Raw genomic sequence first — 27,361 nt, 5'->3', positions numbered from 1 at the left:
CTCCAGCCTATTTTTCTCCCTATTTGGGTTCACCATTTGCTGCTCAATTAACAACACATGTATTCTGAATAGGTTCCGGTTTAGTCTTTAATCCAGTGAACCTATCATTAGTAGCATACAAGAAAACTGCACAAAAATAATTGAATTGTCTCAATAACAGGGCAGGGGTTAGTCATAGGACATGTTTTTGAATTGCTTTTTGCAAAGGTGGAAATCTACTGCTTTTTTAAATTGATTGAACTACAGAACCATTAAATATTCCGTTATAAATACACAGCTACGTTTTTACCTGTGCCTGGGGCATGAGGAAACTTCCTGACTTTAATGGAATGTTCTTTGTTCTAGAAAATATGAGGTGGGGGTCGGTATCCTGCTCAAGTACCTTTTACATTCTCCTCAAAGAAGTGATCGTGTGCTAAAACTTTCTTTGTGAGGTTCGTGAGTTCGTGACATTAATCTTAGATACAATTGTGGATGGTTTGTGTTACTTTGATCTAATGTAGGCCTATTTGATTGATAAGTAGTACATAATTGACCCAGGTGGTCGGCGCTGCTGCTTAGTTATTTAGTTTAAATCGGGGGATTTGGGGGAGGGCCAGCGACATAGTCTATGCGCATGCTTGACAAAGAAGGAGTGAGATAAAGTTTGCTGTGTTCTGTCTTTGCTCTGACGACTGATGTGGGATGCAGAGGAGTTAACCCTCACCTTAGGACCTACGCGCAACACAAGAAGAGGACGCAAAATCCAAGAGACTCAATATCAACGGAAATGTTGATTTTTCACATTGCGCCCCTGCTATGTAAGTTTAATTTATTTTCAGAAGTTATGTATGGTTTAAAACCCGTTTTAGACTAATACATAGGCTGTCTTTTCTCCCTCCAATGGGCTCAAAACCATACTCAACTTCTAAGCCTACCAACAGAATACTGTTGTGACTCAACTCATTCTTGTTTAAAACTTAACCAGATGCAGTTGACAAAAATGAAGTGTTTCCAAATGTCGTTGTGACAACACATTTTACAGTAACCAAGGGATAAAATTATTGAAACCATAGCATGCATTTGACTATTATTTACTCTTCTCTTAGTCCCAACCACCCTCTTTCACACAATGTTTCATTATATTTCATTATGTAAATTGAAACATTCTACTGGTCTGAAAATGATTCAATTTTTTCCATTCAGTTGCAGGGACGTGCGTCCTTGCACAGGTACCAGAATTCAATGATGTTTGTACCGAGGGGAGTTGCTACCCTGCGACTGGGGATCTCCTCATCGGCAGAGCCCACCAGCTGTCTGCTAGTTCAACATGCGGGCGTCAACGACCCGAACCGTTCTGTATCGTCAGTCACTTACAGGTAAACTGTAAGACTGCTGAATCTGGCAGTGGTTAGCGTATATTATACGGTAATTCTGTAGGTTTGACCGCTGATAGAGTTAGTGACCGAATTAGACGACGCACAATAGTTCCCAGTCTTTGAGCTTAGAGTGCAACTGTGCGTAAAAGTAGATCCGGACTCTGGTTGAGATTTCACGGTTTGAGGTGCCTTCGGGCTGTTTCAGGAACATATTCACTTCTCACGAAGTGTATCCTATCAGATAAGAACTACTCGAATATAAATAGTATCTGTATTAAATTGCTACCCCGAGGACAGGAATCTAGCAGCATGGGAAGAATGCTACTGTGGGCAATTGTTGAGCACACTAAATCTCATTTCGTCTAAATTTCCATTCTATTTAGAGACCATAGCCTATGTGTGGTTAACTTATAACTGAGTTATCATTTGTTCAACAATGGCATTGTTTAATTTCCGCCCCTGAAAATGTTCCTGCATTTCTTTTGATGTAGAATGAACCTTCTCTCTAAATTAAAAGGGCAATTTGAAATGCTGATCTTGTTACAACCGCTTTAACTTAAAGCTTTTGTCTGGAAGTTGCTTGTGGGACATATTCCAACTGTTCCTACTAGCTTTTATTGTCAATACAAGCAATTCCTTTGAGACACAATGTTTTTGTAAACCCCTGATCGTATAGGAGAGGATCAGAGTGTAGGGGCAAACAGTTTAGAAGATGCTCATGGGAGGACAGGTTTCAGAATCATACAACTCCCTGAGATGTCTAGACAACTTCCTGACTCAGAGTCAAAATCCCCCTTTAAGCATTGTTGACATTGAGACTAACAAAAGACATCTGGAAGGTCTTCAAATGACTTGAAAGTTGCCGGGCTAGCAGTTTGTGTTGATGGGGGCTTATTGTACTGGCACGGGCTGACATGTCATGGCTGGAGATCATTTAGACTCTTAAACAGAACTCTGGGGACTCCTGTGGATAAATCTTCAAAGACATCTCTATACCATTATCCATTCATACCCAGTCCAGTAATCTGAACCTCATGAATAGAAATACACAGAAACACACACACACACGTCTGGTGGCCAAATGAAGCCTCCATTTACAGCACCCCCAGATAAGTCTACCATGATGAAACCAGGCCTGCCATTTAAAAGTCCTTAAGGTCTCATTCACCTTCATCAGTCTCGTCAGCTCAGACGGAACCCACTGGTGATGAAAGACCCCATTTCAACGACTTTAAAATGAATAGGGGTCTTCAAAGACGCCGCTTATCTCTCCTTTGATTGGGATGGAATCAGTGTGGTATCCCAAGAATTCCTCTGACATGTCCCCCCCCTCTCTCTCTTTCCTTCTCTTTATATCCTTCACTACCCTTCTGTCTCTCTTTCTCTCTCTCCTCCCCCTCCCCCACGCCATCCTCAGGAGGAGAAGAAGTGCTTTGTTTGTGACTCCACCGGGCGCTACGTGGAACAATCCAACCAAACCAATGGACACCGCGTCGAGAACGTCGTTACCACGTTCGCTCCCTACCGCCTAAAAACCTGGTGGCAGTCGGAAAATGGTGAGTCGGCCACCCCCCACTCCCCCCCCCCCCCCCCCCCCCACACACACACACACACACACACACACACACTTGTCTAGGTAGACTAGTTCAATCAAAGGCGACTCTCTTTTTTTCTCACCCCAACACCCCTCCCTCCCTCTTCCTTCTTTTCTTATCCTCCATCCATGGGTAAACTCCCTGTAATCACCGTTGGAGGGAGGTCTTCAAACAGAACGACCCAGTAATGGCTGACTAGTTAGGATGATGACCTGTCTGTAAACTCTAGAATTCCCCTCCTGGGAATTATTGCTCAGGTGACTCTGGGAGCTGGCTTCAGTCATAGCCCAGGGAAGACCATGTCATTACAGTTAATGAGATAGACATTAGCGTCTCGTAATATGCGTTGGTTAGCAAAATGAGCTGAAACCAACTCTGAGAGTCTCAAAGTTTTCAATTTGTTTTGGAGGAGGACTGTGACTGGGCATTTGCCAAAACCTTGAAACCTCAACGTTTGTTATTAGAAAGATTGAATGCAAACTACCCAACTATAACAGGTATCAAATAACAAGGTGTAGCTCATTTACTTACCGCAAAAGTCAACATCAACAATTCCCATCAGAAAGAAAGTCATTTGAGGAGAGTCCTGGAAAAATATAGGCCGTGGAAAGTGGGATAATGGGAATGTGGTGGGATTATTCTTCCTAACATTTTGCCAGCTTTGCTGATAGGCTCAGTAATATACAGTACACAGGGAATAATTCATTAATTCTGCAGACAGTAATGTTTGTAAATATCCCTGAACCGGTAACTGTTCCCTTGGTGTTTTCTGGACCCTGGTGAGTTACTGAGAAAAGTTTCTAGGTTGTTTTTACATAAACTTGGGCCCAGAGATTTTTTGATGTCTGGTTTTGTAGTAGAAAATGCCTTAGACACTGAATGCTATTTGAAGAGATTTTGAAGGATCTAATGCTAAACGTATGGTTGAAATATTATGTTCAATGGTTCACATATTTCTTGATACCAAGTGTAGTGTTTTACTGCATTTCACTTTCATGGATCACTGAAATGGAAGAGTTTTTAAATTGAGCTGTTAACTGTTTCACTGCTGGCTGCTTCAGCACTCTCAAGTGTTTCATAAAACCCACCAGCCAGGAATTAATCAGAGAAGCATCTATGAAATGAGCAGAGCGGTGTTGTGAAGTGTTGAATTTATGGATTGTATGTTTTCTATACTAACGGGATTCTCAAGAAAAAGTTGAGCGTGTAGCGTTAACCACTCCAGCATTTGTTTTGCTTGGCTTATTGAAACCTCAGCTCGCTCAGAGTTGTGTTTTTCCCCCTTTTTTCTTCCTCTCTCCATCCGTTTCACCCTCCCGGACTTTTTTGGCCCTCTTCTGTAACTCAATCTGCTCCTATTCTCCATTACCCCCTCCCCCCCCCTTCACTGTGCTCTTCCCTCTCTCCTCTACTCCATTCTCTCCCTCCTCCGTCCTCTTCTCTCTCCGATCCATGTGATTCCCCTCTGTCCAAATCCCTCTCTCTTACAACCCCCCCCCCCCCCCCCCTTGTCTTTCTGTCCAGGCGTTCAGAATGTGACCATCCAGCTGGACTTGGAGGCGGAGTTCCACTTCACCCACCTCATCATGACCTTTAAGGTAGCCAATAGGGAGCGTGTCTGGGGGCTCGCTGTGGGGGAGTGTGGGCAGTGTAAGGCGATGCTCGGACCGTCTGCAGATTAGCTGCAGACTGGCCCCAGTGGGAGGTCTCTTTCTCACACTCACAGACACACACACATAGTCCGAGGAATGTTGCAGCAGACTGCCCATTGTAGAGAAAAACGTCAACTGCAGGGGTCTCTACTGCAGAGCCAGACTTCTTCTGTAACAGACACTAGGAGTCGAGGCAGACTATAGAAGTCCCTCTGGTATACGTAAATGACTGGTTAGGGTTAACTGCTAATGACTCAACCTATTTGGGCAGTACATAAAAAAAAAAAAAAGAGATTTCCTGAATCTGCCAGCTTTAAAGTTTGAATTTCAGGTTACAGTCATTGTGTAGTAGCATTATGATGTAACATTCATCATATCCCTGCATAATACTGTCAAACTGTAACTAATACACTTACTAATTGTAATTGGTTAGCGGTTTATTCATGACTATAACAACTTTGGTCTCATATATATTTTGCTAGTACAGAAAATTGCCAGATTGCATCTGTATTCAGCCTGTAAATCTGGGATTACTTCAGGTTATTAGTTCAGGAAAAGTGGGCCAGTTTCCAGGTGTGCTTGCAGACAAATTACTAGTTGTCTCATCAGTTTGTGTATGTGTGTCCATGTGTGCATTGTTATTGAGCAGTAAATGGTGAATCCAAAGTTTTATGAGCGTGTGTGTTTTTGTATTTGTGATTGTGTGTGTGTCCCATGTGACCACAGTGTTAAAGGACAATTCTTTCCTCCTCTGTAGACCTTCCGGCCCGCAGCCATGGTGATTGAGCGGTCAGCTGACTTTGGAAAGACATGGCAGGTGTACCGGTACTTTGCCTACGACTGTGAGGCCTCGTTCCCCTCTGTGTCTCACGGCCCCATGAACAAGGTGGACGACGTCATCTGCGACTCGCGCTACTCTGACATCGAGCCGTCGACCGAGGGAGAGGTAAGCTCTTCTGTCGACTACATGTGGGGGTTTCTTCCCTCTGGAAGCCCTCACCATATTGTCACCACTGTATAATACTGTTGGATCCGTGCACTTCTATGGATCATTTGCTGCTCTTATGTATGCATTATGTGTACGTTGCTCTGGAGAAAAGCGTCCGCCAAATGACTAAATGTAAATGTCACAGCTAGAGTATTCCCATTGAAGCTCAATCTATCTGTTTGATGTAGGTCATCTTCAGAGTGTTGGACCCTGCGTTCCGAATTGAAGATCCTTACAGTCCCAGAATCCAAAGTAAGTGTAAATGGGAACCAATCAGGTCTGGCCACACACACCTCACACAGTTTTTTTTAAATATAAATATATGTAAATACATACAGTATTTCTCCAGTTAATAAAAATTGCCCACAGCCAAGGTAGCTTTTGAAACCAACTGTATTGACACCCAAGACACGTCCAACCAAAACAGCATCGCTTCAAGCTAGCTACGTGCTAAGCGCTAACAAATGCGTCTCCGCCCTGTAGACATGCTGAAGATCACCAACCTGAGGGTGAAGTTCACTAAGCTGCACACGCTGGGAGACAACCTGCTGGACTCTCGCGTGGAGATCAAGGAGAAATACTACTACGCCATCTATGACATGGTCGTCCGCGGCAACTGCTTCTGCTACGGCCACGCCTCCGAGTGTGCTCCCGTGAGCGGGACAGGAGGGGAAGTAGAGGGCATGGTGAGCTCTTCAAATTCAATTATTTATGAATGTCTTTTTTTACTGGGAAGAGGCCCCGGGGAAGACCCAAGACACGCTGGAGGGACTATGTCTCTCGGCTGGCCTGGGAACGCCTCGGGGTCCCTTCAGGAAAAGCTGGTGGAAGTGGCCGGTGAGAGGGAAGTCTGGGCCTCCCTGCTTGGGTTGCTGCCCCCGCGACCCGGCCCCCAGACAAGTGGCTGATGAAGATTTTTTTACAAGATCGATTTGAATGTTGTGAGCGTGATCTGTGGTCGCTTTTGTCTGCTCTATGACCACACTATGGACCATGCATGGAGGGAACTTCACACATGCCAAGTGTGAACCTGGTTCCAATTACAGCATTATCAGGCTTTGCCGTGTTTGTTGTTCAAAAAATGTGTTTGTTTCAGTGTGCCTTTCTCGTTGACATTTTAGAGGAGTCGCGTAACAGCTTAACTGTAATGCATTGGTTGGTCTGTGAAAGTTCCATGAAAGGCTGTGGACTTCAGAGGTTTTATGTTTGTACCATTCCTGCGAAGGGAATGATTAGTCTGTGCTGTGTGTGCGTGTGTGTTCCCTGGTTGTTTGTGTTCGAGTTGGACCGGGATTGTGAGTTGGTTTGTGTGTCTCTGTGTGTGTGTCAAAACAGAGGGAAGGGATATTTGAAGGTCAGTTCTGTGTCTTTCGTTTTGTGTGACTGGTTGATGAGCTCAACAATGCATTTCCTGTTTAGTCTCTGTTCTGGCCTGTTTACAGTCAGTCTGACTCAGCAGGATTTCCCTAGCTGTTTTTATATCCGCTCCTCTCGTCTGAGAAAGAAAGGGAGGACCAGCGTCAAAATGTATCTTGTCTCCCTCCAACCCAATCCAGTCATGAGCTACGGAATCTGACTTAAAGAAGACTTCATATTGTCACAACACACAAAAACACCAACGACGATTCTTAATGTCACCAAGTTAGACAAAGTAGTCTATTACCACCAAAAGCGATTTTACTCCGTGAAGCACGAGACACGAATACAAGCTTTTCAAGACGTATGTACCCCGCGGCTGTTTGATTGAATTCAGACACGTCAACGCATTCTCCAGAGACCCCCTCTACCCATGTGTTGCCGCTGGTCTCCCTCGGTGTAACACAGACCAGATGACAGCCCCTGCGGAGCGTAAACACTCCCTGTGGCCATCTGGAGCTGGGATACTGGGAGGACAAAGAGAAGAGAGATCTGTAGATCGGCAGCTTCTCTCAATTGTTGTCTCCAGGCGTTCCTTACAGGAGTCTCGCTATGAGAGCTTGGCACCCCAGGGTCTTCTCAAACAGTCTGTATTTGTGTGTGTGTGTTCGTCTGTCTAGGAGGGTGTGTTGGGTTAGAAAGACCACCCGCTGTTTTTCTTTTTTTTTCGTTTCTATGTTTTGTATATGTGTTGTAGCCACAAATATGTGATATTCATACATATTCATAATGTGTCTACAGTTCCGTCTTTATTTCAGTTTTGTGACAGTCGTTTCGAACACGTCTTCATCACTCCGCCACGGTTCTTTGGAAACTCTGGAGGGGAGATTGAGGAAGACTCGGCCTAGTTTCTGACTGGTGCTGACTGTCTTCGCTCCTGCTCTCTTCGCATTGTGTCTACTGAACATGTCACCTCTGTTTTTCCTCCCTCTCTTCTGTTAATTGTGCATGAGGCGTGACCTGCATGCTTGAGGACCAAGCCACTGACTTGTACTTGTCCATGTCTGCTCCCAAGGTCCACGGCCATTGCATGTGCAACCACAACACCATGGGTCTGAACTGTGAGAAGTGTCAGGACTTCTACCACGACCTTCCCTGGAGACCAGCGGAGGGGCGCAACACCCACGCCTGCAAAAGTAAGACCCCGACCATATGAAAGGGAGATATTTAGGAAAGCTGATCATAATTAGATTTGTATAGCTGTTGTTCGTGTGTCTTTAAACCCCCACAAATCCAGTGCTGGAGAGAAGTCAATCAGTGCTTTCACAATGTAGTAGGAGTTTACATAGATGGCTGCTGTTATGGTGTAAAGCCTTCATAGGTTTAAAAACTGGTGTTGGTGCTTATAACTTAAGACAAGTTATGACACTACGTGTCTCCAAACAGTGTTTTTTTTTGTTGTTTTTTTTACAATTTGATCGAATCCAGATGGATTTGTTTATCTAGCAGAATGAATCACTGTATGTGCCTTGAATAAATATTTTTTATTAATGTATCATCGCCCCTGCTCCCCCTGCGGTGTCTCCCCCTATTTCCTGCCCGCCCGCTCTCTCTCTCTCTCTCTCTCTCTCTCTCTCTCTCTCTCTCTCTCTCTCTCTCTCTCTCTCTCTCTCTCTGTCTCTCTCCTGTCTCTCGGTCTTCTTTCTCTATCTCCTTCTCTCTCTACGTCTCTTTCTCTCTTTCCTGTCTATCTCTGTCTTCCTTCTCTCTCCCCCTCCCCCCACTCTTTTCTCTCCAGTGTGTAACTGCAACCAGCACTCTAACTCGTGCCACTTCGACATGGCCATGTACCTGTCCACGGGGAGCGTGAGCGGGGGCGTGTGTGACGACTGCCAACACAACACCATGGGCCGCCAGTGTGAACAGTGCAAGCCTTTCTTCTACCAGCACCCCGTGAGGGACATCCGGGACCCTAACATCTGCGAACGTAAGCGGCTCTGAGACGGAGCACCTCAACACAGGGTTCCTCACAGCAACCCCTGCTCTATGACCTATGAACCAGGGGCGCAGGTTTCCTCAAAAAGTGGGTGGGACACGATAACTGCAAACCCCCACACACACACACACACACACACTAAAGGAAATTATATTTAACGGGCGCATTGTCAGTTATTTTAAAAAGCTGTCCCACCCATATTTAAAAACAACCCTGCTATGACCCCCCCCCCCAACATCTGGGACAGGTGGACCGGTGATTTAAACCTTTTACTTGACCTTACCTTCTGCTCATATCACCTGTTCAGTACATACCATTCACACACTATCTCTTGCTTGTTTTCATCCCTGTTTGACCCCTCGTCTCATCCCTCCACCCCTCTACCGTCCTGTCCCTCTCTACTTGAGGCCGACCCTCACTCTTCATCACGCCATTCTCTTCTCTGTCGCGTCGGTTATGTTTATCATAACGGATGAAAAGAGGGTGTCATTAGCCTCCAATGAAACCAGGAATGTCCCCTTTGTGTGTGGCTGTTGTGTGCGCATCTGTTTGTGTGTGTGTGTGTTTGTGTGTGTGTGTGTGTGTTTGTGTCCTATCATCTGGGTCTTTCATCCTGTCTCTGGAGTTTAGAAGGAACACCTGGGCTTTGAAGCCTCTTATAGCTTCATCTGTCTGAGTGGTGAGGTGTTCTCCCGGCACCAAGCTGATACGAAGCACAACCCCCCCTCCTATGACTTCATCCCTACCCACAATGCACCCCCCCCCCTTCCTGCTTTCATGACTGAAATGCTGGGGTCGAAATAGTGTTTAGACACACGTAAGCTAGTCACAGCTGTGAGTGTGGTGTGGGGTACTTGTTTCTGTGTTTTGGGAGTGTGAGTTTCCATCAGGTGATGAGAACTGCATCCAGTCCTTGAGAGCAGCGAGTGTGAAAGGACATCAATTCCAAACCCCCCATTTTTTTATCTTATTTAAAAAAAAAATGTTTCCTTCCTAGAACTCTGTGAAAACTTAAACTCTTCTTGTTTGACCTTCAACATGTTCTTTTAGTATTCCATCCTACAGAGAAATGCCCCACGTATTTTTGTTTCCTAAATTCCTCTTTAATTACAGTCAAGCAGACTCTTCGTCTGCATTCCTCACTAAATCTCAAAGTGAATTCTAGTGTTGTACAGCATTAAACTGATAAGACTCCATGATCATTGGTCCCCTGAGGCGAAATGTATCTCTGTTCCAGTGCACAGAGTTACATTTCAAATTCTCTCTCTTTGTATCTCTCCCTTCCTACCCCCCACTCTCTCGCTCACTCTCTAGCATGTAACTGTGACCCAGTGGGCTCCTTGAACGGAGGTATCTGTGACAAAAGCACAGATGTCCACCATGGCCTGATTGCGGGCCAGTGTCGCTGCAAGCCCAACGTGGAGGGGGAGCGCTGCGACCAGTGCAAACAGGCACACTACGGATTGGCGAACCACCCACTGGGCTGCCTGGGTAAGGTTTCACACACACACACTGTGACAGCCCGAGAGGGAACCAGGTTGTCATTGTCTCCTACGACAGGACTGTGAGGTGACTAGGGCTGCTCGCCCTGGTGCTGGGTGGGCGGGCAAGGTTCTGATTCTCCAGGGATGTCACAACACACACACTTAGATACACACTGGTAGATAACCCCCCCTCCAACACACACCCACACACAGTTAGATACACACAGAGCTTAGAACACCATATACAACCACAGGATGGTGTCTGATGAAGTGTTTGTGCCGTGGACATGGATCATGTAGTATACAGTACCAGTACACACGCTCACAGATGTTGTGTGTTATCTGCTCTCTGCGTGTGACCCAGCCTGCACCTGTAACGCCCTGGGCACCGTCCCTGGAGGAAGCCCATGTGACACAGACTCTGGAGACTGTTACTGCAAACGCCTGGTCTCTGGGAGAGACTGTGACCAGTGCATGGTGAGGGGCACACACACACACGCATGCACACATGCACAAATGCATACACACACACACACACACAAATGCAAGCACACACCCAGATACATTTACATGCACACACAAACACACACACATACTTGTAAGACAGATACACACACCTGCATGAATGCAGACGGGCACAAAATATGAATAGCACATATTTGAAAAACAAAAATGAAACACAGCTGCACATGTGGTCATCAAACCCTACACACCTTCCTAGACAGACGAACACACACACACACAATTACAGATGATATGGTTTGGCTGGCTGGAAGTGCAGTAAGAGGTTTTCTGGCTCAGATGACTTCAGTCACACTAAGGTCATAAATGTGCGGGGCATCAAACAGCCAGCAGGATGTGAGAGGCTAACCCTGGTCTCCCAGCACAGCTGGAGAACATGGTGGGAGGTCTCTAACGACACGTCCTTTAAAACCCTGTTTTCAGCTTTAACACTGTGTGTGTGCTTGTCTGTGTGTCTGTGCCTGTGTGTACGCTGTGTGTGTGTGCCTGTGTGTACGCTGTGTGTGTGTGACTGTGTGTGTGACTGTGTGTGACTGTGTGTGTGTGTGTTCCACAGCCGGAGCACTGGGGGCTAGGCAACGACATGGACGGCTGCAGGCCATGTGACTGTGACCTGGGCGGAGCCGTCAATAACGAGTAAGACCCAGTCCTCACACTTTGATTCACTTTTTATATAAATATAACACGTTCAATTGTCAAGTTTCAACCATTTTGATTCAATTATAGAGTTGAATTTTGAACCTGAACATGTTAACGATGTTTCAGAACAGAATTCCAATTTAACAAAATGATTTCTGGTATAAAAAATGATTTCAATACGAAAGGATTGAACATTATTATTTGTACTCCCGCTCCTCACCAGGTGCTCCCAGGAGACAGGTCAGTGTGTGTGTAGAGACCACATGTTTGGCCGGCGTTGTGACCAGGTGGAGTCAGGCTTCTACTTCATAGCCCTGGACCACTACACCTACGAAGCAGAGGATGCCAAGTTTGGACCCGTGAGTGACCTCTGACCTTTCCTCTGTGTGACTGTGATTGATGTAAATCACTCCCCCCTCCATCCCTCTCTCTAACTCCCCCCTCTCTCTCTATCCCCTTCTCTAACTCCCCCCTCTCTCTCTATCCCCTTCTCTAACTCCCCCCTCTCTCTCTATCCCCTTCTCTAACTCCCCCCTCTCTCTCTATCCCCTTCTCTAACTCCCCCCTCTCTCTCTATCCCCTTCTCTAACTCCCTCCCTCTCTCCCTCCCTGCCCTCCACCTCTCCAGGGAGTGACGGTGGTCCAGAGGCCACTCCCCCAGGACCGCAGCCCCACCTGGACGGGCGTGGGGTTCGTCAACGTGCCCGAGGGGGCGTTCCTGGAGTTCTCCGTCGACAACGTCCCCCGCTCCATGGAGTACGACATCCTCATCCGCTATGAGCCCCAGGTGGGTCAGGACACGCCTGCTGCCTCCCTCACCAAACACACACACACACACACACACACAGTTTGACCACAGCATCTGACTTAATGTCTCCTAAATATAGGAACATGAACAGTATACTCTGTAACCATAACATGTGTAACCTATAATCATAACATGTATACCCTGTAATAACCTGCCATATATATTGAAGAAGTGCATAAACTACGTGTGTGCGTGTGTGTGTAGCTACCAGACCAGTGGGAGGAGGTGTTGATGACAGTGATGAGGCCTGGGGTGATCACGGCAGATAGTCGCTGTGCCAACACCATGCCGGACGACGACAACCAGATGATCTCTCTCCACCCTGGCTCACGGTAAACACGGCTTCTGAGTGAGTGAGTGTGTGTGTGTGTGTGTGTGTGTCTTTTTGTGCTTGGCTGTATCTTGTAACATGCTTGTCTCTCTCTCTCTCTGTGTCTCCTAGCTATGTGGTTCTCCCCAGACCGGTGTGTTTTGAAACCGGGCTCAACTACACCGTGAGACTGAGCCTTCCTCTGTACTCCGCTCTCAGTGACGTACAGTCTCCCTACACGCTCATCGACTCGGTAAGCACACACACACACACAATAAAAATTGTTCCATGAGTTACAGCCAAGATATGAACGTTTCTGTAACTTGTGCACACAACGTCAGTACTACCCCTCTGTCAAGGGTACCCTTCATTTTCAACAATCCTAAGATGATTCTACAGCTAAACTCATTTGCCGGACATCTTTTAGAAAATCGTTTTCAGGATGCCTCCCACTGTGGATTGTGTCATTAACATTTGCAGATCTTTGCTTTATAATGTGTCCTCATTGTAGATCGTCATCATGTGGATGCACCTGAAGTAGCTCAAGTGTTCCTGGTTCTTGGCGTTTCAGCTCCTTTAGATTCCGAGTGATCCTGCCTGCCAACTGAATCCCCCTCTCCTCCTCTCTCATCCAGATTGTTCTCATGCCCCATTGTAAGAACCTGGATATCTTCTCTGAATCGGGCCGTGGTGACCTCAGCGGCACCAGCAATGCCTGGGACACGTTCCAGCGCTACCGCTGTCTGGAGAACAGCCAGAGCGTGGTCAAGACCCCCTCCACCGAGATCTGCCATAACTTCATCTTCAGCATCTCAGCCCTGCTGCACCAGGGAGCCAGAGGTAGGTTGTGGGTTTGAGTCCCTTCCCCAACCTTCTGATTACCTCATCGTGGCATGACACCTCAGAGACCATCTCATTGAGGTTACTTTTTTGTTTTCTCATCTACAGTTACTTTAAGGGGATTTGGTCAGTGTTTTCCTTTGTTTCGCTACAAGGTGTACTATTTCTTCTGTCAGTCACTGAAGGTGGAACTTGACTGACTCCAGACAAGATCTTTGGGAAATTAGTGAATTTCATTCCAGTGTTGACCCCATCCCCTGTGATGTCAGTCATGGCTATCATCATCTCTCTTTCTTTCCCCCACCTCAACATTTCTAAATCTCCTCTTTCTGTCTTTCAGACTGTTTTCCATCCCTTTGTGTTCCCTGTACCTCTCTGTTGTCCTGGCTGTCAATACGTCAGCAGTACCATCGTGCTTCCTGCGTCTCAAACACACCAGCCTTGTCTCCATTCTCTGACTGATGTCAACACTTACGTTATGTCTCATGTTCTCAGTGCTCCCCTCCACACACACATTCACACACACGTTTGGACATGTAGCTGGCCCCTGAGGGCCCAACGTGATTATAGTGCCCTGACACTAAAAGCCCCACAGAGGAACTTTCTCAGACTGCTTCACTCGTAAATCCATTTCCAATGTTGTGGTCAGATTACACAATTTAATTCATTTAAACTAAAGCATGAATGAAGCCGTGGTTACGTTTCGTGATTTAAAAGTGTCAAATTGAAATGACATGCATGAAATGATTATAATAGATACGATTTGTGCTCTCAGCATTCCTCAACAATAAACACAAGTCTAAATTCTCCGGGTGATGGATGGCCCATTGTCCTACCTGTTAATTAGGGGCTGTTTCAGGAGGCTTTCCTGAAAATAATTGCTTGGCATCAAGTTTCTCCTCCGCTCTGACGGAGGTCTTTGCAACTCAGCCTGGTTCGGTAAGTCTTTTGACTGCTCTCCAGAGTACATCAAGGACCTCATCCACGTCTTAGCACGGCCCCGATGAATACCGACCTGCTACCTTTTAGTTCAAAACAGGCCTTCAGAAAAGGAAGCGGTTCTGCAGGTGCCGCGTTTGGACCTCAGATCAGAAGGTTTCCCCTCATCGTTGTGGTTTCCTCACCAAAGCCACGGTGGTTAGGAGGAGCGTCAGAAGCCTTGTGGAGAGTTTGGTGATTTACGATGACAGCACAAAACCTTCAGACTGGTGTTGGTGGGAGAACCTGGGGGCGGAAGGAGGCTTGAAACATGTCAGCGCCCGCACTGCAGGAAGCACCCGAGGGGACACACACACACTCTCTAGTCGGGATACATGCATGAATACACACTGACACGCATACCAAGGCATGGAAACACGCACATTTACATTTGCACCAACGGACACACACACACACACTTTCTGATTGATTGATGCCATAAACACCCTGACATGACCCAGTTAATATGACTGCACTCCTCCTTCCTACATACACCCATGACCCAATATCACCTCACCTCTCTGTCCTACGTGGACCCTGTGCGCTCTGTGGAATGTCTGGACCCCCCTCTTCTCCTCTTCATATCTCTTTCCATTCCTCTCCTGACAAGGACATTGTGTTTCTGTCAGAGTGATAGATATGCAAGGGGTTGACACTGTGAAGCAACTCAGCCAGCGTATGAAAACAAACTTAGAGGGAAGTTGAATGTAGGTTGCTTGCCAGTAAGTTACTTTGTTACAGAATTTGATAGGACCAACTTTATACTTTTGTGTGAAATATTTCTGATACACAAAACGTTTTTAAAAGTCAAATGATGTAACCTAGCTGTGAAATGTAGTTTTTCCTTTTAACAACTCTCTAATTCCCCTCCCCTCATCAACTCCATTTCCCAGCATGCCAGTGTGACCCTCAGGGCTCTCTGAGCACCGTGTGCGACCCCAGCGGCGGGCAGTGCCAGTGTCGGCCCAACGTGGTTGGCAGAAACTGTGAAAAGTGTGCCCCCTCCACCTACCTTTTCGGACCCAACGGCTGCAGATGTGAGTTGTACTGTATTTTTCATATATTATCCTTTTAGGTTATCATTTATATTATTATTACGTTATGTTGTGAAAAGAATGAACCCAAACACCTGCACTTAACTAGCCTGACGTTGTCATACTCATAATTCTAGTCAGAATATGAGTCTGAAAACTCTCCGTTGGGCTTTGAGTACGGAGCGTGTTTCAACCGAACTCGTAAAACAAATGCCTCTACGCTCAATTGGATAGACCTACAACTAATCAGAGCAACGTATTATGTTGTTTGTTGAAAACAAATTCAACCCAAGGGCTCTTTCGTGACGTTGTTGATTACGTTACTGTTGATCATCTGTCCATCATCGTATAAAGCCCGCCCTGGCAATTTCATTGGTCCGTCCCGATTCGGGGTTTTCTGTAGTTGTCCCCAATACGAGACCTTCCAGACCCAACTTTCCGAACACATTTTTTTGTGGGCGGGAGAAGTTGGGCTGGCAGCCAGGCTAGCACTTAACTGCTCGGATTCTGCAATGGGCGTTTTTTGCCCATCTAACATCACTTCCCTCCCCCCTGCCTCCCCCCGTCCAGCCTGTGACTGCAACCCCCAGGGCTCGGAGCACTCCTTCTGCCACGAGGCCACAGGCCAGTGCCCGTGTGTCCCTGGAGCGTACGGCCGTCAGTGTGAGCGCTGCCTGCCAGGCCACTGGGGCTTCCCCTCCTGCCGGCCCTGCTCCTGCAACGGCCACGCGGACGACTGCGACCCCCTCTCCGGACAGTGTCTGGCCTGCCGCGAGCACACCACCGGACACAACTGTGAAAGGTCTGTCTTAGGGGCCGGGCTGAAGGGGGGAGTGGGGGTCGGTCCTGGGGTAGGGGTCATGGAGGTCTGGTTTTGGTGGGGTGGTCAGGAGGGGTTGGGGGTCAGTCCTGGATGGGTGGGTCAGTCCTGGGTGAAGTTTAAATGAAAAGCCTTCCAAAATGTTTGTCATTTCTAAAAAGCAGTTGGACTGTCGCAGGCTCTTAATTTCCCAAATGTGAATTGTTCCGTGCTGTGCTGCTAAGACTGGTAGGGATGGATGTTTGACAAACAGCATGTACCAACAGTACACAATAGACACCTCCCATGACCTCACCCACCCAGTCAAGCACAACCCAGCTAAACTCACCCCTCACCTCCATCCTCACAGGTGCCTGGGCGGTTACTACGGCGACGCCGAGCTGGGTTCCGGCGACCACTGCCGTGCGTGCATGTGCCCGGACGGGCCGGGCAGCGGGCGCCAGTTCAGCGACGGATGCTACCTCCGCCAAGACTCAAACCAGGTGTTCTGCATGTGCTCCCCGGGGTACAGAGGTAATCCACATAACCACCAGCTGCAGACATTTCCACAACACCCCCCCCCCTAAGCTGCTGGAGAATGACTGATGTCACAGAGGGGGTTGTGTTGAAACTTGCCTCCCAGGAAGTTAGGGTCGTTGGGAGGGAGGGGTGGCGCAGTGTAGAAGGGCATTGGGGTTGTCTGTGATGTGTCGGGGAAGGAGGGATGAGAGATTTATGGTTTGATGTGACAGGGGGGATGTTATTACTGAGGGACATGTCGAGGCGGTAGTTGTTGTTTGTTGGATGGGTGGAGGATTAGGGGTGTCATTGTGTTGAGGGTTGACATGTTGGATCAGGCTGGTCAGGTTTGAGTGGTGAGGAAGAACTTCCTCTCTTTCTTTGCAATGTTGTGACTTATCTCATCCTGTCTCTCTCTCTCTGTCTCTCTCTCTCTGTCTCTCTGTCTCTGTCTCTCTCTGTCTCTCTGTCTCTCTCTCTCTAACTGTCTCTCTCTCTAACTGTCTCTCTCTCTCTCTCTCTCTCTCTCTAACTGTCTCTCTCTCTCTCTCTCTCTCTAACTGTCTCTCTCTCTCTCTCTCTCTCTCTCTAACTGTCTCTCTCTGTCCCACCCTCCCTCATCTCTTCCAATACAGGTGCCAGGTGTGACGAGTGTGCCCCAGGTTACTATGGTAACCCCCACGAGAACGGCGGGCGGTGCCAGCCATGCCAGTGCAACAACAACATTGACATGCAGGACCCGGGGTCCTGTGACGCCAACACGGGCGTCTGTCTCAAATGCCTGTACCACACGGAGGGCCAGGCCTGCCACAGCTGCAGTCTGGGTTACTACGGAGACGCTCTCATGCACAACTGCAGGAGTGGGTTAACAGTTTTTGTATCCGGGGCTGTTTTTGACGTGCTTTGCGTGACAGATCTCAATCTGTTTACTTAATGTTACTGCTCAGCAGCAAATGGGCTAACACGCTAATGAAACATGGATCTCCCTCTTTCCCCAGAGTGCGTGTGCAACCGCCTTGGTACCAACCCGGCCACTTGCCCCTCGGCGGGCGACTGTCACTGTGACCTGGGCAACGGGCAGTGCCAGTGTCTGGCCAACCTGGTGGGCCAGCACTGTGACCAGTGTGCCCCCGACACCTGGAACATGGCCAGTGGCAGGGGCTGTGAGCTCTGTGACTGTGACCCCGATCACTCCTTCGGGACCTCCTGCAATGAGGTGAGGTTGTTGGCATTGTGTGGGAGCTCGTGTGTGGAAGTATTGTAGAATGAGTGTGTCCATGTGTGTTGCTGATGGAGGTATTGTAGAATGCGTGTGTGTGTGTGTGTGTGTGTGATGGAGGTATTGCAGAATATGTGTGCGTTTGTTTGAGACGTGTCTTAAGTATTGGTTCATTGTCCTTCCCAGCTGAGTGGCCAGTGCTCCTGCCAGCCAGGCTTCGGAGGTAAAACCTGCCGGGAGTGCAGAGAGCTGTTCTGGGGCGACCCCAAGGTCCAATGCAGAGGTGGGTTCCCTTCAATCTGCCTCCTGCGTGTGGAGGGAGAATCCTCTGAGTTTGGGTGAATTCAAAAGTTTTTTTCCTGGTGTGCGTTTAGAGATGGCGGGAGGGCTCCAATCAACCAGACCAAACCAGCCCACTAAGCCCTTATCGCAGGAACAAGCAGGAGCTGCATGAATCCCTGCATCCTGGCGTCTCCTCGCAAAGCAATGTTATGGCCAGATGTGCTCTCTCACCCACCGGCGATGTTGCCATGGCAAACGGGGGCTGGGGGGGGGCGGGGGCGTTAGGGGGGATCTGTCCAAGCCTCCCAATATCCCGTCGTCCCCCACAATGCACCTTTGTTCCTGATGGGCCCGGGTCCTATAGGAGAGACGGGTGTCCAGCGTAGTGCCTAGCCCACTGACAGAAAAGGCCCTTTGTGTCCATGGCTATCAAGAGTAGTAGTGCAGCTGTAGCCGAATTATCTGATAGATTAGAGCACTGCAGCCGAAACGCCTCCAGATTACTGAGCATACAGTTGCTTTATGAAGGGAGCTCTGTGGTGGTTGCATCTACTTGACTGAAATAAGACATTCCTAAACAGCGTTTGTACTGTATGTGTAGAGCTTTTTACTTGGTTTGACAGAGCTTTGGATTGTGTGTTCTAATGTCACCTCATACTCAAAGCGGCACATTCTCTCATGGATGACTTGTCAGTTTTGTCAGGGGAAATGACTGGGAAATACTGCAGAAGGTCATTTACTCTGTCTTGATGGCGTGACTGGGACTTGAGAAATTGTAAAAAAAAAAAAAATGCAATTGGGGATCTCAAGAGTCAGCTTGACTTGCACATCTGTATGTGTCTGGTCCTGGACGGAGTTGAAAAAAATCAGTACCTTAAAAAAAAAACTAAAAAGAACATGCTAAAACATATCCGGCACTGTGGTATCATCACTTGACTCATCGTTTATTTCATCTTGTACTTAGGAAGACCCTGTCAGTCTCAGAAACAGCCTGGTCGTTTCCTGTACTTGGTTTTCTCAAGCTCATGCTTCGACTGTCCCGGTGGGGAGTGCTATATTCCGGAAAGCTTTGTGTTTTTAGTGAGAGAGAGCAAAGGGATGAGTTGACAGAAGTCTGCGGGTTGTTTGTGAAAGCCAGCCAAACCAGGAAGCTAGACTTGGATTCCAAATATCAAATAACCCCTACTTCCCCCCCCCCCATCCCTCCCAACAGTTCTTGACCCAATCTGATGGAGCCCAACTGCCAAACATCTGACTAAAACGTGGCCTTGGTCATTTTGTTTGTATGCTGTGGTCCTAACTCAAAACATTCAGTTTGAGAGATCTCACACTCATTTTTTGTTGCGATGTTCTTTCTTTTAAGAGTGAGTTTCTTGTAAGATCGATAGAAATCCTCTGATATACTTTATTCCGAGAATCTTGGGGGGAGAGGGGGGGATTGGTTGTTTGCTTCACAATACTTTGGGGGCACCGATTAGCATTCTCAGACACATCCAGTAAATGTTTTGTGGAAGTTTTCTGGATTCCTAGTGACCCTTCTGAACACCACACGCTTTCTGTAACACTCTGAGAACCGTTGGCCTTCACAGGCAAGTAAAAAACAACCCAGAGTTTCTTAAATCAAGGCCTCTTCCTCGTTTTTGCGGAATAGTTGTGCTGGTGGGACCAAAGCTAAAGACGGCACCAGCTGCTCACCATTCAGGATGTAGGATCTCTCTGAGCTGTCTTCACTCTCTCACCCCCTGCCATCCAGACACACCAATTGAAGCCAGATGGGAATCCAATGTAGCAAAGACTGCTGGAATTTTCCCTGAATTGTCCGGTCCGGTCGCTATAATCTTATCTGTGCTGTAATGTGCCACAGATGCTGTGAGGGAGGGAGGGTGGGAACACGCTTGCCTGTGACACCCAGTACTGTACATTTTCTGAAACAGAGGTGGGAAAGGATCAGCGTCATTGAGGCTTTGGTGCACATTTCTGCTTGTTTAAACATTCAAAAACTTCTGCTTACTGTTAGGCGATTCTTTGCTTTTTGAGAAGCACAGGCAATATATTCGGAATATACCATGGAAAATGCATGTGTTTGAAAGTATTAAATCTGGCAATTTAAGTATTCAAACTGTTTGTTTTGCCACAGTGTTTAGTCTACTCTCAGGGCATTGTTGATATTGTCAGGAGCGGCGAAGGATAAATATTGACTACTTCCCTCACTATCGCACCTGGACTAGATGACCAGGTTGTGGGTCAAAAGTTCTCCCTTAAAGCAAACATGAAGCTGAGCTTTCATCTGTGGCGGGGGAGGGCTGTGGTCTTAAGGGGGGGCATGCAGGTGGAGGGGTGGGGGTGTGGGGTGGTGACTGAGTCTCCACTTTGCTGGGTAACACCCTGAAGGAGACAAAAGGACAGGACCTCACGACAGGCTCCCAGGGGTCACATTCCCAGCATATTTCCACAGGGGTCTCCCCCTCAGCAGTGCCCCTATATGGGGCCCATTATCCCCCACCTCTCCCTCCAGCCTCTCTCTCTGTCTGGTGTACAAAACCAGGATTACTGCAGGACTAAGTCCCATTTCCCCTCAGCTATTGTTCATACCCAGCACCCTGAGGTGACTGAAAGCAGCTCAAAGAAGTTGGAGGGAGGAATGAAGCGATAGAGCACACATTTCTGTAGGTTAGTGGCTCCACCGCAAGAATGTGTGCCTGTGTCTGTGTGCGTGGGGACGTATAAACACAGGAGGGCCCTATAGTCATGGACGTGCCTGTCATCAAGGCTCCCCGGGGGGCTGTTTGCTGGGACCGCAGGGGGCCACAGGGGCCCTATTGTCCACCACACACTCCACACATGTCCCTCAGCTAAGCTTTGAAGTGGGCAAACATCCTTCTCTTTCTCTGTTAACTGCTCCTCCCGTTCCACTCCTCCTCCTCAACTATCCAGCCCAGCCTTATTGTCTTTTGGTGGACCTCCATGGCAAGAAGGTTGAACCTCCAAGGCCCACTAAGAATGGCGATTCACTCCTAGTTTAAGTAAATAATTAAATTTGTACAAATTTTGGTGTCCGAACACAACAACGTCTGCAACAAGTAGCATGTGTTTTTCCACAAACATGTGATACAAAATCCATAAACACGAGAGCCAATAAAACCACAGGAGTTCCTTTCCGGGTTCTTTGCCCCTTTGACGTGAGGCTGGGCCGATCCCAACAGACCGCATGAGGTCTGTGGTCTGACCTCAGCAGAGCTAGCTTCAAGCTGGTCAGCGTGAGAGGGGGGAGGAAACACTGCCCCCTGTAACCTGTCAGGCGGCTGCGGAGGCAAAGATTGAGGATGCCGCCTGGCTGTTTGAAATGTCAGCTCTATTCAGGATCTCCAATGGGAGACTGATTGCTAGCTAATCTAGTCTGGCGCAGGGTTGAAGGGAAAACATGTTAATGCTAACGCTGTATGAAATAGTAACGAGTTTTCATTTTGGAATCACAAGCCGCTGTCTGATAATCTGTGTCTTGTGTCTCACCACAGCTTATTTACGAGTAGTCAGCCACCCCCCATTTAAAAAAAAGAATTCCTTGTCAGTTTGGGTTCTCACCAAGACCATGTTTACCTTCCAGCCTGTGACTGCGACCCCCGAGGCATTGCCGAGCAGCAGTGTGACAAGGCCAGTGGTCACTGCGTGTGTGTGGAGGGGGTCTCCGGGCCCCGCTGTGACGTCTGCTCTCGGGGCTACACTGGCAAGTTCCCCGACTGCCAACGCTGTCACCAGTGCTTCGCCGACTGGGACGTCATTGTGGGTCAACTGACCAACCAGACGCACCGATTGGTCAGCAAGGTGAACACCATCAAGGCCAGTGGCATCACGGGACCCTACAAGCAGACCATTGACAACGTGGAGAAAAGCGCCGGTGCCATAAGAACGATTCTCGCCCAGAACCCGGCCACGCAGCCTCTTTCAGAGATCCAGCAGCTGTTGGAGCAGGCTACGTGAGTGAGCAACTAAGGTTCCTTGGGGTCAAAGGGCAGGAGAGGGTAGACTACAGAGGTCCTATGACCAGGAAGCAATACTTTTTACTTATTTTATTTACTTATTTGTATTTGTTGTAAGTAGTACCTTATTGTAATGGCGTGTACATGTATATGTTCTGTAGTGATCTGATGGCAGAGATGAGCAGGAAGCTGAATCAAACAGAAGACACTCTGGCCCAGTTAACGGTAGACAACAACAGCACCGACACCAAACTGGACTCCCTCAAAGAGGATGCCCAGAAACTAGAACGTACCGTCAAGGAGCTGATGGAGCAGGTGGAGTTCATCAAGAACTCGGACGTTCGAGGTTGGCATCCTGAAGCTCTTATGATAGGATAAAAACGGATACAAAATGTGTACATTCATTCATTTTGCAGACACTTGTAATCCAAAACACGTTTTTCATGTTTCCACTTTATTCTCTGTGCATTTTCAGGGGCTTCAGACAGCATCACCAAGTATCAGCTGCAGTCCTTGGCGGCCGAGGCTCGGGCTAACGCGTCCACCAGTGGCCCTGGCAACCCTGTGGAAAACTCAGCTACGCTACGGCAAGACACCGAGGACAAACTGAACCAGACGAAAGAGGAGTTCCTCCGGAGACACGATGAGCATGCCAAGAGATTGGATGACCTGGCGGGACAGATGGAGACTCTGGACCTATCAGAGCTCAGTGAGAAGGTAACATGATGGAATCGAAGGCACAACGATGGCTTTATATTTCAAAGCAATTCCTGTCAAGTCAAACTAAAACGACTCAATTCATTCAATGTAGATAAAACAACAAAGAGTACTTCCCTTTTACTTCCAACAATACAGAGTTACTCCTCGAGTAACAAACTGAATATGAACAGCTCTGAACTGAGTGTGATCACCACGTAACAAACTCTTCTCTCTGATCTCCTCCCTCCAGACATGCGGCAGCCCCTCAGGGTCCGAGGCCTGCTCCGACTCCCCGTGTGGCGGCCTGAGCTGTGTGGATGCGGACGGCCAGAGGAAGTGCGGCGGCGAAGGCTGCAGTGGCCTGGTCACCCTGGCGGACAACGCCTGGCAGAAGGTCAAGGACTTTGACCAGGAGATCGTCACCGCCATGGAGGAGGTGGACAAGCTCTCCAAGATGGTAAGGAAGGGGGATCTGCACTTGGATCTATTCAGTCTAATGGTCAAAAGGTCTTGTAAGGATTGCCTAGTTATCTAGTGATGCTCATGTCTGGCTTTCCCACATACAGACAATATGGGTTTTGGTCTGAGTCTAAGGGCCTTTAAACAACTTGATGTTGAGCCGCTCGATGATTGCTGACGTGCATGTTTTGTCTTCCAGGTGTCCCAAGCTAAAGTGAAGGCAGACGAGGCCAAGCTGAGTGCCCATGACGTCCTTCTGAAGACCAACGAGACCAAGCAGCGCGTGGACAAGAGCAACGAGGAGCTACGCAGCCTCATCCGACAGATACGAGACTTCCTCACGCGTACGTTAGCCGCTTAGCGTAGTGTAGAATCATACCGTTTCTATTGACCTCGTGGAAACTCGGCAAGCCGCAGAAGACTAAATTAACCAGACCAAAGAACCAGATATTCATATTTGAATGTGATTAAAAAGAAACATTCTCCTCTGTCGCCCCCTAGAGGACGCGGCTGACCTGGAGAGCATCGAGGCGGTGGCCAATGAGGTTCTGGCCATGCAGATGCCCACCACCCCGGCCCAGCTGCAGAACCTGACCAATGAGATCCGGGAGAGGGTGGGAGACCTGAGCCACGTGGAGACCATCCTGAACCAGAGCGCTGACGACATCCAGAGAGCCGAGAGCCTGCTGGAGCAGGCACGGAGGGCCAGGTACGACCAGCGGCCGCACGCTCGGACGTGGCTGTGGGCGAGCTCACGCCGCGCCTCGGACACAGCTCAGGCACACACCTCAGATACAAACACACACCTTACATATACCTCAGATAGAAACACAGCTGACACATGCCTCAGACACATACACCTCACACATGCCTCAGATACACACCTCAGATACACATACATATCTGTAATTGAATACTGGCTTTTCCAGCATTCTCATCTATATCATGTGTTGTGTGTGTGTGTGTGTGTGTGTGTGTGTGTGTGTGTGTGTGTGTGTGTGTGACCCACAGGAAAGAGGCGACAGGCGTGAGGGACACAGCAGTGATGGTGAAGCAGGCTCTGGAGGAAGCTGGGCGCGCCCAGACGGCAGCAGCAGAGGCCATCAAACAGGCCACCACCGACATCAAAGGAACCAACGACCTGCTGACCTCGGTGAGTCCACTTCCTGCCAGAACAGAAGGACAGGACTAAGCTCACTAGTCACGCCATGTCTGTGTGACAGGGGTCTTTTTGGAACACAAGCAATCCATAGTGTGGGCTTTCTGAAGATATTCAAAATGCTGTGTAGATGTTCTTGGACCTGCGCCTCAAACTTGCTAACAGGCCATAAAGCATCACCATGGAAACATCCCTTAAGTGAAGTCACCCTCTCTACCCTCTGTATCCAGGTGGAGTCAGAGACAGCAGACTCTGAGTTTCAGCTCAACAATGCCACCCAGAGGCTGCTCCGGTTGGAGCGAGATGTCACGCTGCTGAGAGAGAAAGCCCAGAACACGTCGCTGAGCGCCGCGCAGACGGAGTCGGACTCGGAAGACATCAAGAAAGTAGCAGCCGAGGTCAAGAAGGTGGGCGCCAGTGTGTGTGTGTGTGTGTGTGTGTGTGTGTGTGTGTGTGTGTGTGTGTGTGTGTGTGTGTGTGTGTGTGTGTGTGTGTGTGTGTGTGTGTGTGTGTGTGTGTGTGTGTGTGTGTGTGTGGATTCAGGTTTGACCTTTGGAGGGCTCCTTTTTTTTTCTTCTTGTAATTTTTTAAATTTTGTTGTTTACTGTTACTTATACATTCATAGGATGAGTGTGACTTGATGTGTGTGTGTGCTGACAGGACTTGGACACAGAGCTGAAAAACAAGTACAGCACAGTGGACGACCTGATCACGCAGAAGGCTGGGGGCGTGTCCGATGCCAAGAAGAGGGCCGAGCGACTCCAGCAGGAAGCTAAAGATCTGTTGCTCCAGGCCAGCGACAAGCTGCAGCTCCTGAAAGGTACACACCAGCACCCACAGACATGTATCATGAACATTTCATGATTATGCATTTTGAGTTTTTAAATATTGTACAGGGACTAGTGCTATTCCGGGCTGGTAAGCTTTCCAGATACTCTAAACCAAGGAGATGTTATGACTAAAAGACAATGATAAAGGATGTTTACAATTCAGACCCCCCTCCCTCCTCCCCCCTGTTCACTGTAAGTGACTGTTGCCAAGTTGTAACAAGGCACAGAGCCCACAACATACAGCCCTGGTATCTTTAAATCAATACTATATTAGTCATTACATACTGCATCTCGCCCATGTATTAGTAAAATACATGCATTTAAAATGTTATAATACCATTCTATGTGTATGGTATTACACTGGTACTCTCTCTATTCATATTTGCTTGAATGTAAGCCAGCAACGACAGTGAGCCCTTGAGGTCAAACCTACTCCTGTGTATGCAGATTTGGAGAAGTCCTACGAGGAGAACCAGAAGACTATGGAGGAAAAGGCCAGCCAGCTGGTAGACCTGGAGAAGGCTGTGAGAGATCTCCTCCAGGAGATAAGCCACAAAGTTACCGTCTACAGCACTTGTCTGTTTTAAACAGCGAGCGGCTGTAGATCGGCACCCTTGACAAGATGCTTTTTGACCCTGAGGAACAATCAACGAATATGTAAAAATGTTTACTTCCTGGAGTCACGGAATGTTAAATAATTTTGGCCCCTTTCAAATGATAAGAATAATACCATGCCATAATATGCATATGCATATGCAGGTCTCTACCAAAAGTGTACATGGTTCAATAACTACAGAGAATGAGGGTGTATGAGGTGTTTTCCGAGTTTCTGTTTTCAGAAATTGTAGTTTGTTGCACAATGTAAATCAACCTGCTACCATTGTCCACACACACACACACACACACACACACAGTGGACAAGAACCAGTCCCAGCTGTGGTAAGTGCCTTGTATGGTAGTATTAGCAAGAGATTTGAAGGACATGAGACGCCAACTTAAAACAAAAAACATTTCAGAGTGATGAAAAGAATCCCGCTATGAAAAAGAAAAGCACTGGGATTATTTTCTTTCAAAGTGTGTTTGTGATGAGAGACCCATTAGCGAGTTTTATTCTGTGTCCTACATTTGTACCGGCGGAAGGAGTGAATGTAAAGGTTTAACCTACTTCTAATCACAAGACTGCAAAGATGTATAGCTATATCCCAAACTCAATAAGATCAATTTTATACTTTTTTATAAATCATGAAATATGAGCAAACTGTTTACAGCATTTTGCACCACCCAGTTGAATTGATAAATAAACAGAATTAACACATTGAAATCCCACCATTGCATCCGTGTCCTCTCTCAACCTTTACTTCCAGCAGTATCAAATCGTTTTCCTGTTATATGCACTTTCAAATAGTCCTTAAATGGTCACCCTCAACCAACTTCTTACAGTTAGTCTGAAATGACAACTATTTTCTCCAGTACTCCTTGTAATGATGTAGCTCACCACCCTCTGGAAACTGGCTGATATCACCCCACCACCATCTCCTCCTCAGTCACAAACCACTACATTGTATGATAGGAACTGCATTTATTTGTGTTGTAGTGCTAAGACTTAAGCAAGAATGTATACACCACACAAAAAGGACAGAACACGCCAATTTTGCAATTCAAGCAAAATGACTCCAGTAAAGCCAGCTGTTGCTTCTCCTTTGGCACCTTTCCATCACTTACGTTTTTATATATTCTAGTAAAAATACAGACCTTTCTCTCTCAACAATTGACACAGCAGTCGTTCACTCATGCCTAGTAAGTAATATGATCTGTCATTCTCTGAAAAAAATGTATTGACGCATTTAATAGGCTGCTG

The 27,361-nt window shown here is 47.7% G+C and overlaps 1 protein-coding gene across 1 annotated transcript; it reads left to right on the top strand.

Annotated features, from left to right (window-relative positions):
- Window positions 1–675: 675 nt before the first annotated feature.
- Window positions 676–26,829, top strand: lamb1a (laminin, beta 1a). Its single transcript, XM_084672361.1, has 33 exons — window positions 676–800; window positions 1,186–1,358; window positions 2,776–2,914; window positions 4,478–4,551; window positions 5,363–5,551; window positions 5,782–5,845; window positions 6,077–6,279; window positions 8,025–8,145; window positions 8,748–8,936; window positions 10,260–10,436; window positions 10,794–10,906; window positions 11,508–11,587; window positions 11,814–11,949; window positions 12,219–12,377; window positions 12,603–12,730; window positions 12,841–12,961; window positions 13,344–13,548; window positions 15,420–15,563; window positions 16,131–16,362; window positions 16,730–16,893; window positions 17,514–17,738; window positions 17,877–18,094; window positions 18,284–18,380; window positions 21,984–22,353; window positions 22,518–22,702; window positions 22,832–23,073; window positions 23,306–23,512; window positions 23,714–23,858; window positions 24,016–24,223; window positions 24,526–24,667; window positions 24,904–25,080; window positions 25,334–25,493; window positions 25,951–26,829. Exons 1-33 carry the CDS (start codon window positions 770–772, stop codon window positions 26,088–26,090), a joined length of 5,358 nt encoding a protein of 1,785 aa, XP_084528487.1. The 5' UTR covers window positions 676–769; the 3' UTR covers window positions 26,091–26,829.
- Window positions 26,830–27,361: the final 532 nt, after the last annotated feature.

Source organism: Hypomesus nipponensis, chromosome 14, assembly GCF_054491055.1.
Source record: "Hypomesus nipponensis isolate SF chromosome 14, ASM5449105v1, whole genome shotgun sequence".
NCBI lineage: Eukaryota > Metazoa > Chordata > Actinopteri > Osmeriformes > Osmeridae > Hypomesus > Hypomesus nipponensis.
This window is presented reverse-complemented; position numbering and strand designations above follow the sequence as displayed.

What these genes read in the sequence shown, in the direction of transcription:
- lamb1a (XM_084672361.1), top strand. Translation starts at nt 770, where the DNA reads ATGTTGATTTTTCACATTGCGCCCCTGCTAT. An exon ending in GAGGGGAAGTAGAGGGCATG is followed by an intron (nt 6,280 to 8,024) that starts GTGAGCTCTTCA and finishes TCTGCTCCCAAG; the next exon opens with GTCCACGGCCATTGCATGTG. An exon ending in GATACGAGACTTCCTCACGC is followed by an intron (nt 23,859 to 24,015) that starts GTACGTTAGCCG and finishes GTCGCCCCCTAG; the next exon opens with AGGACGCGGCTGACCTGGAG.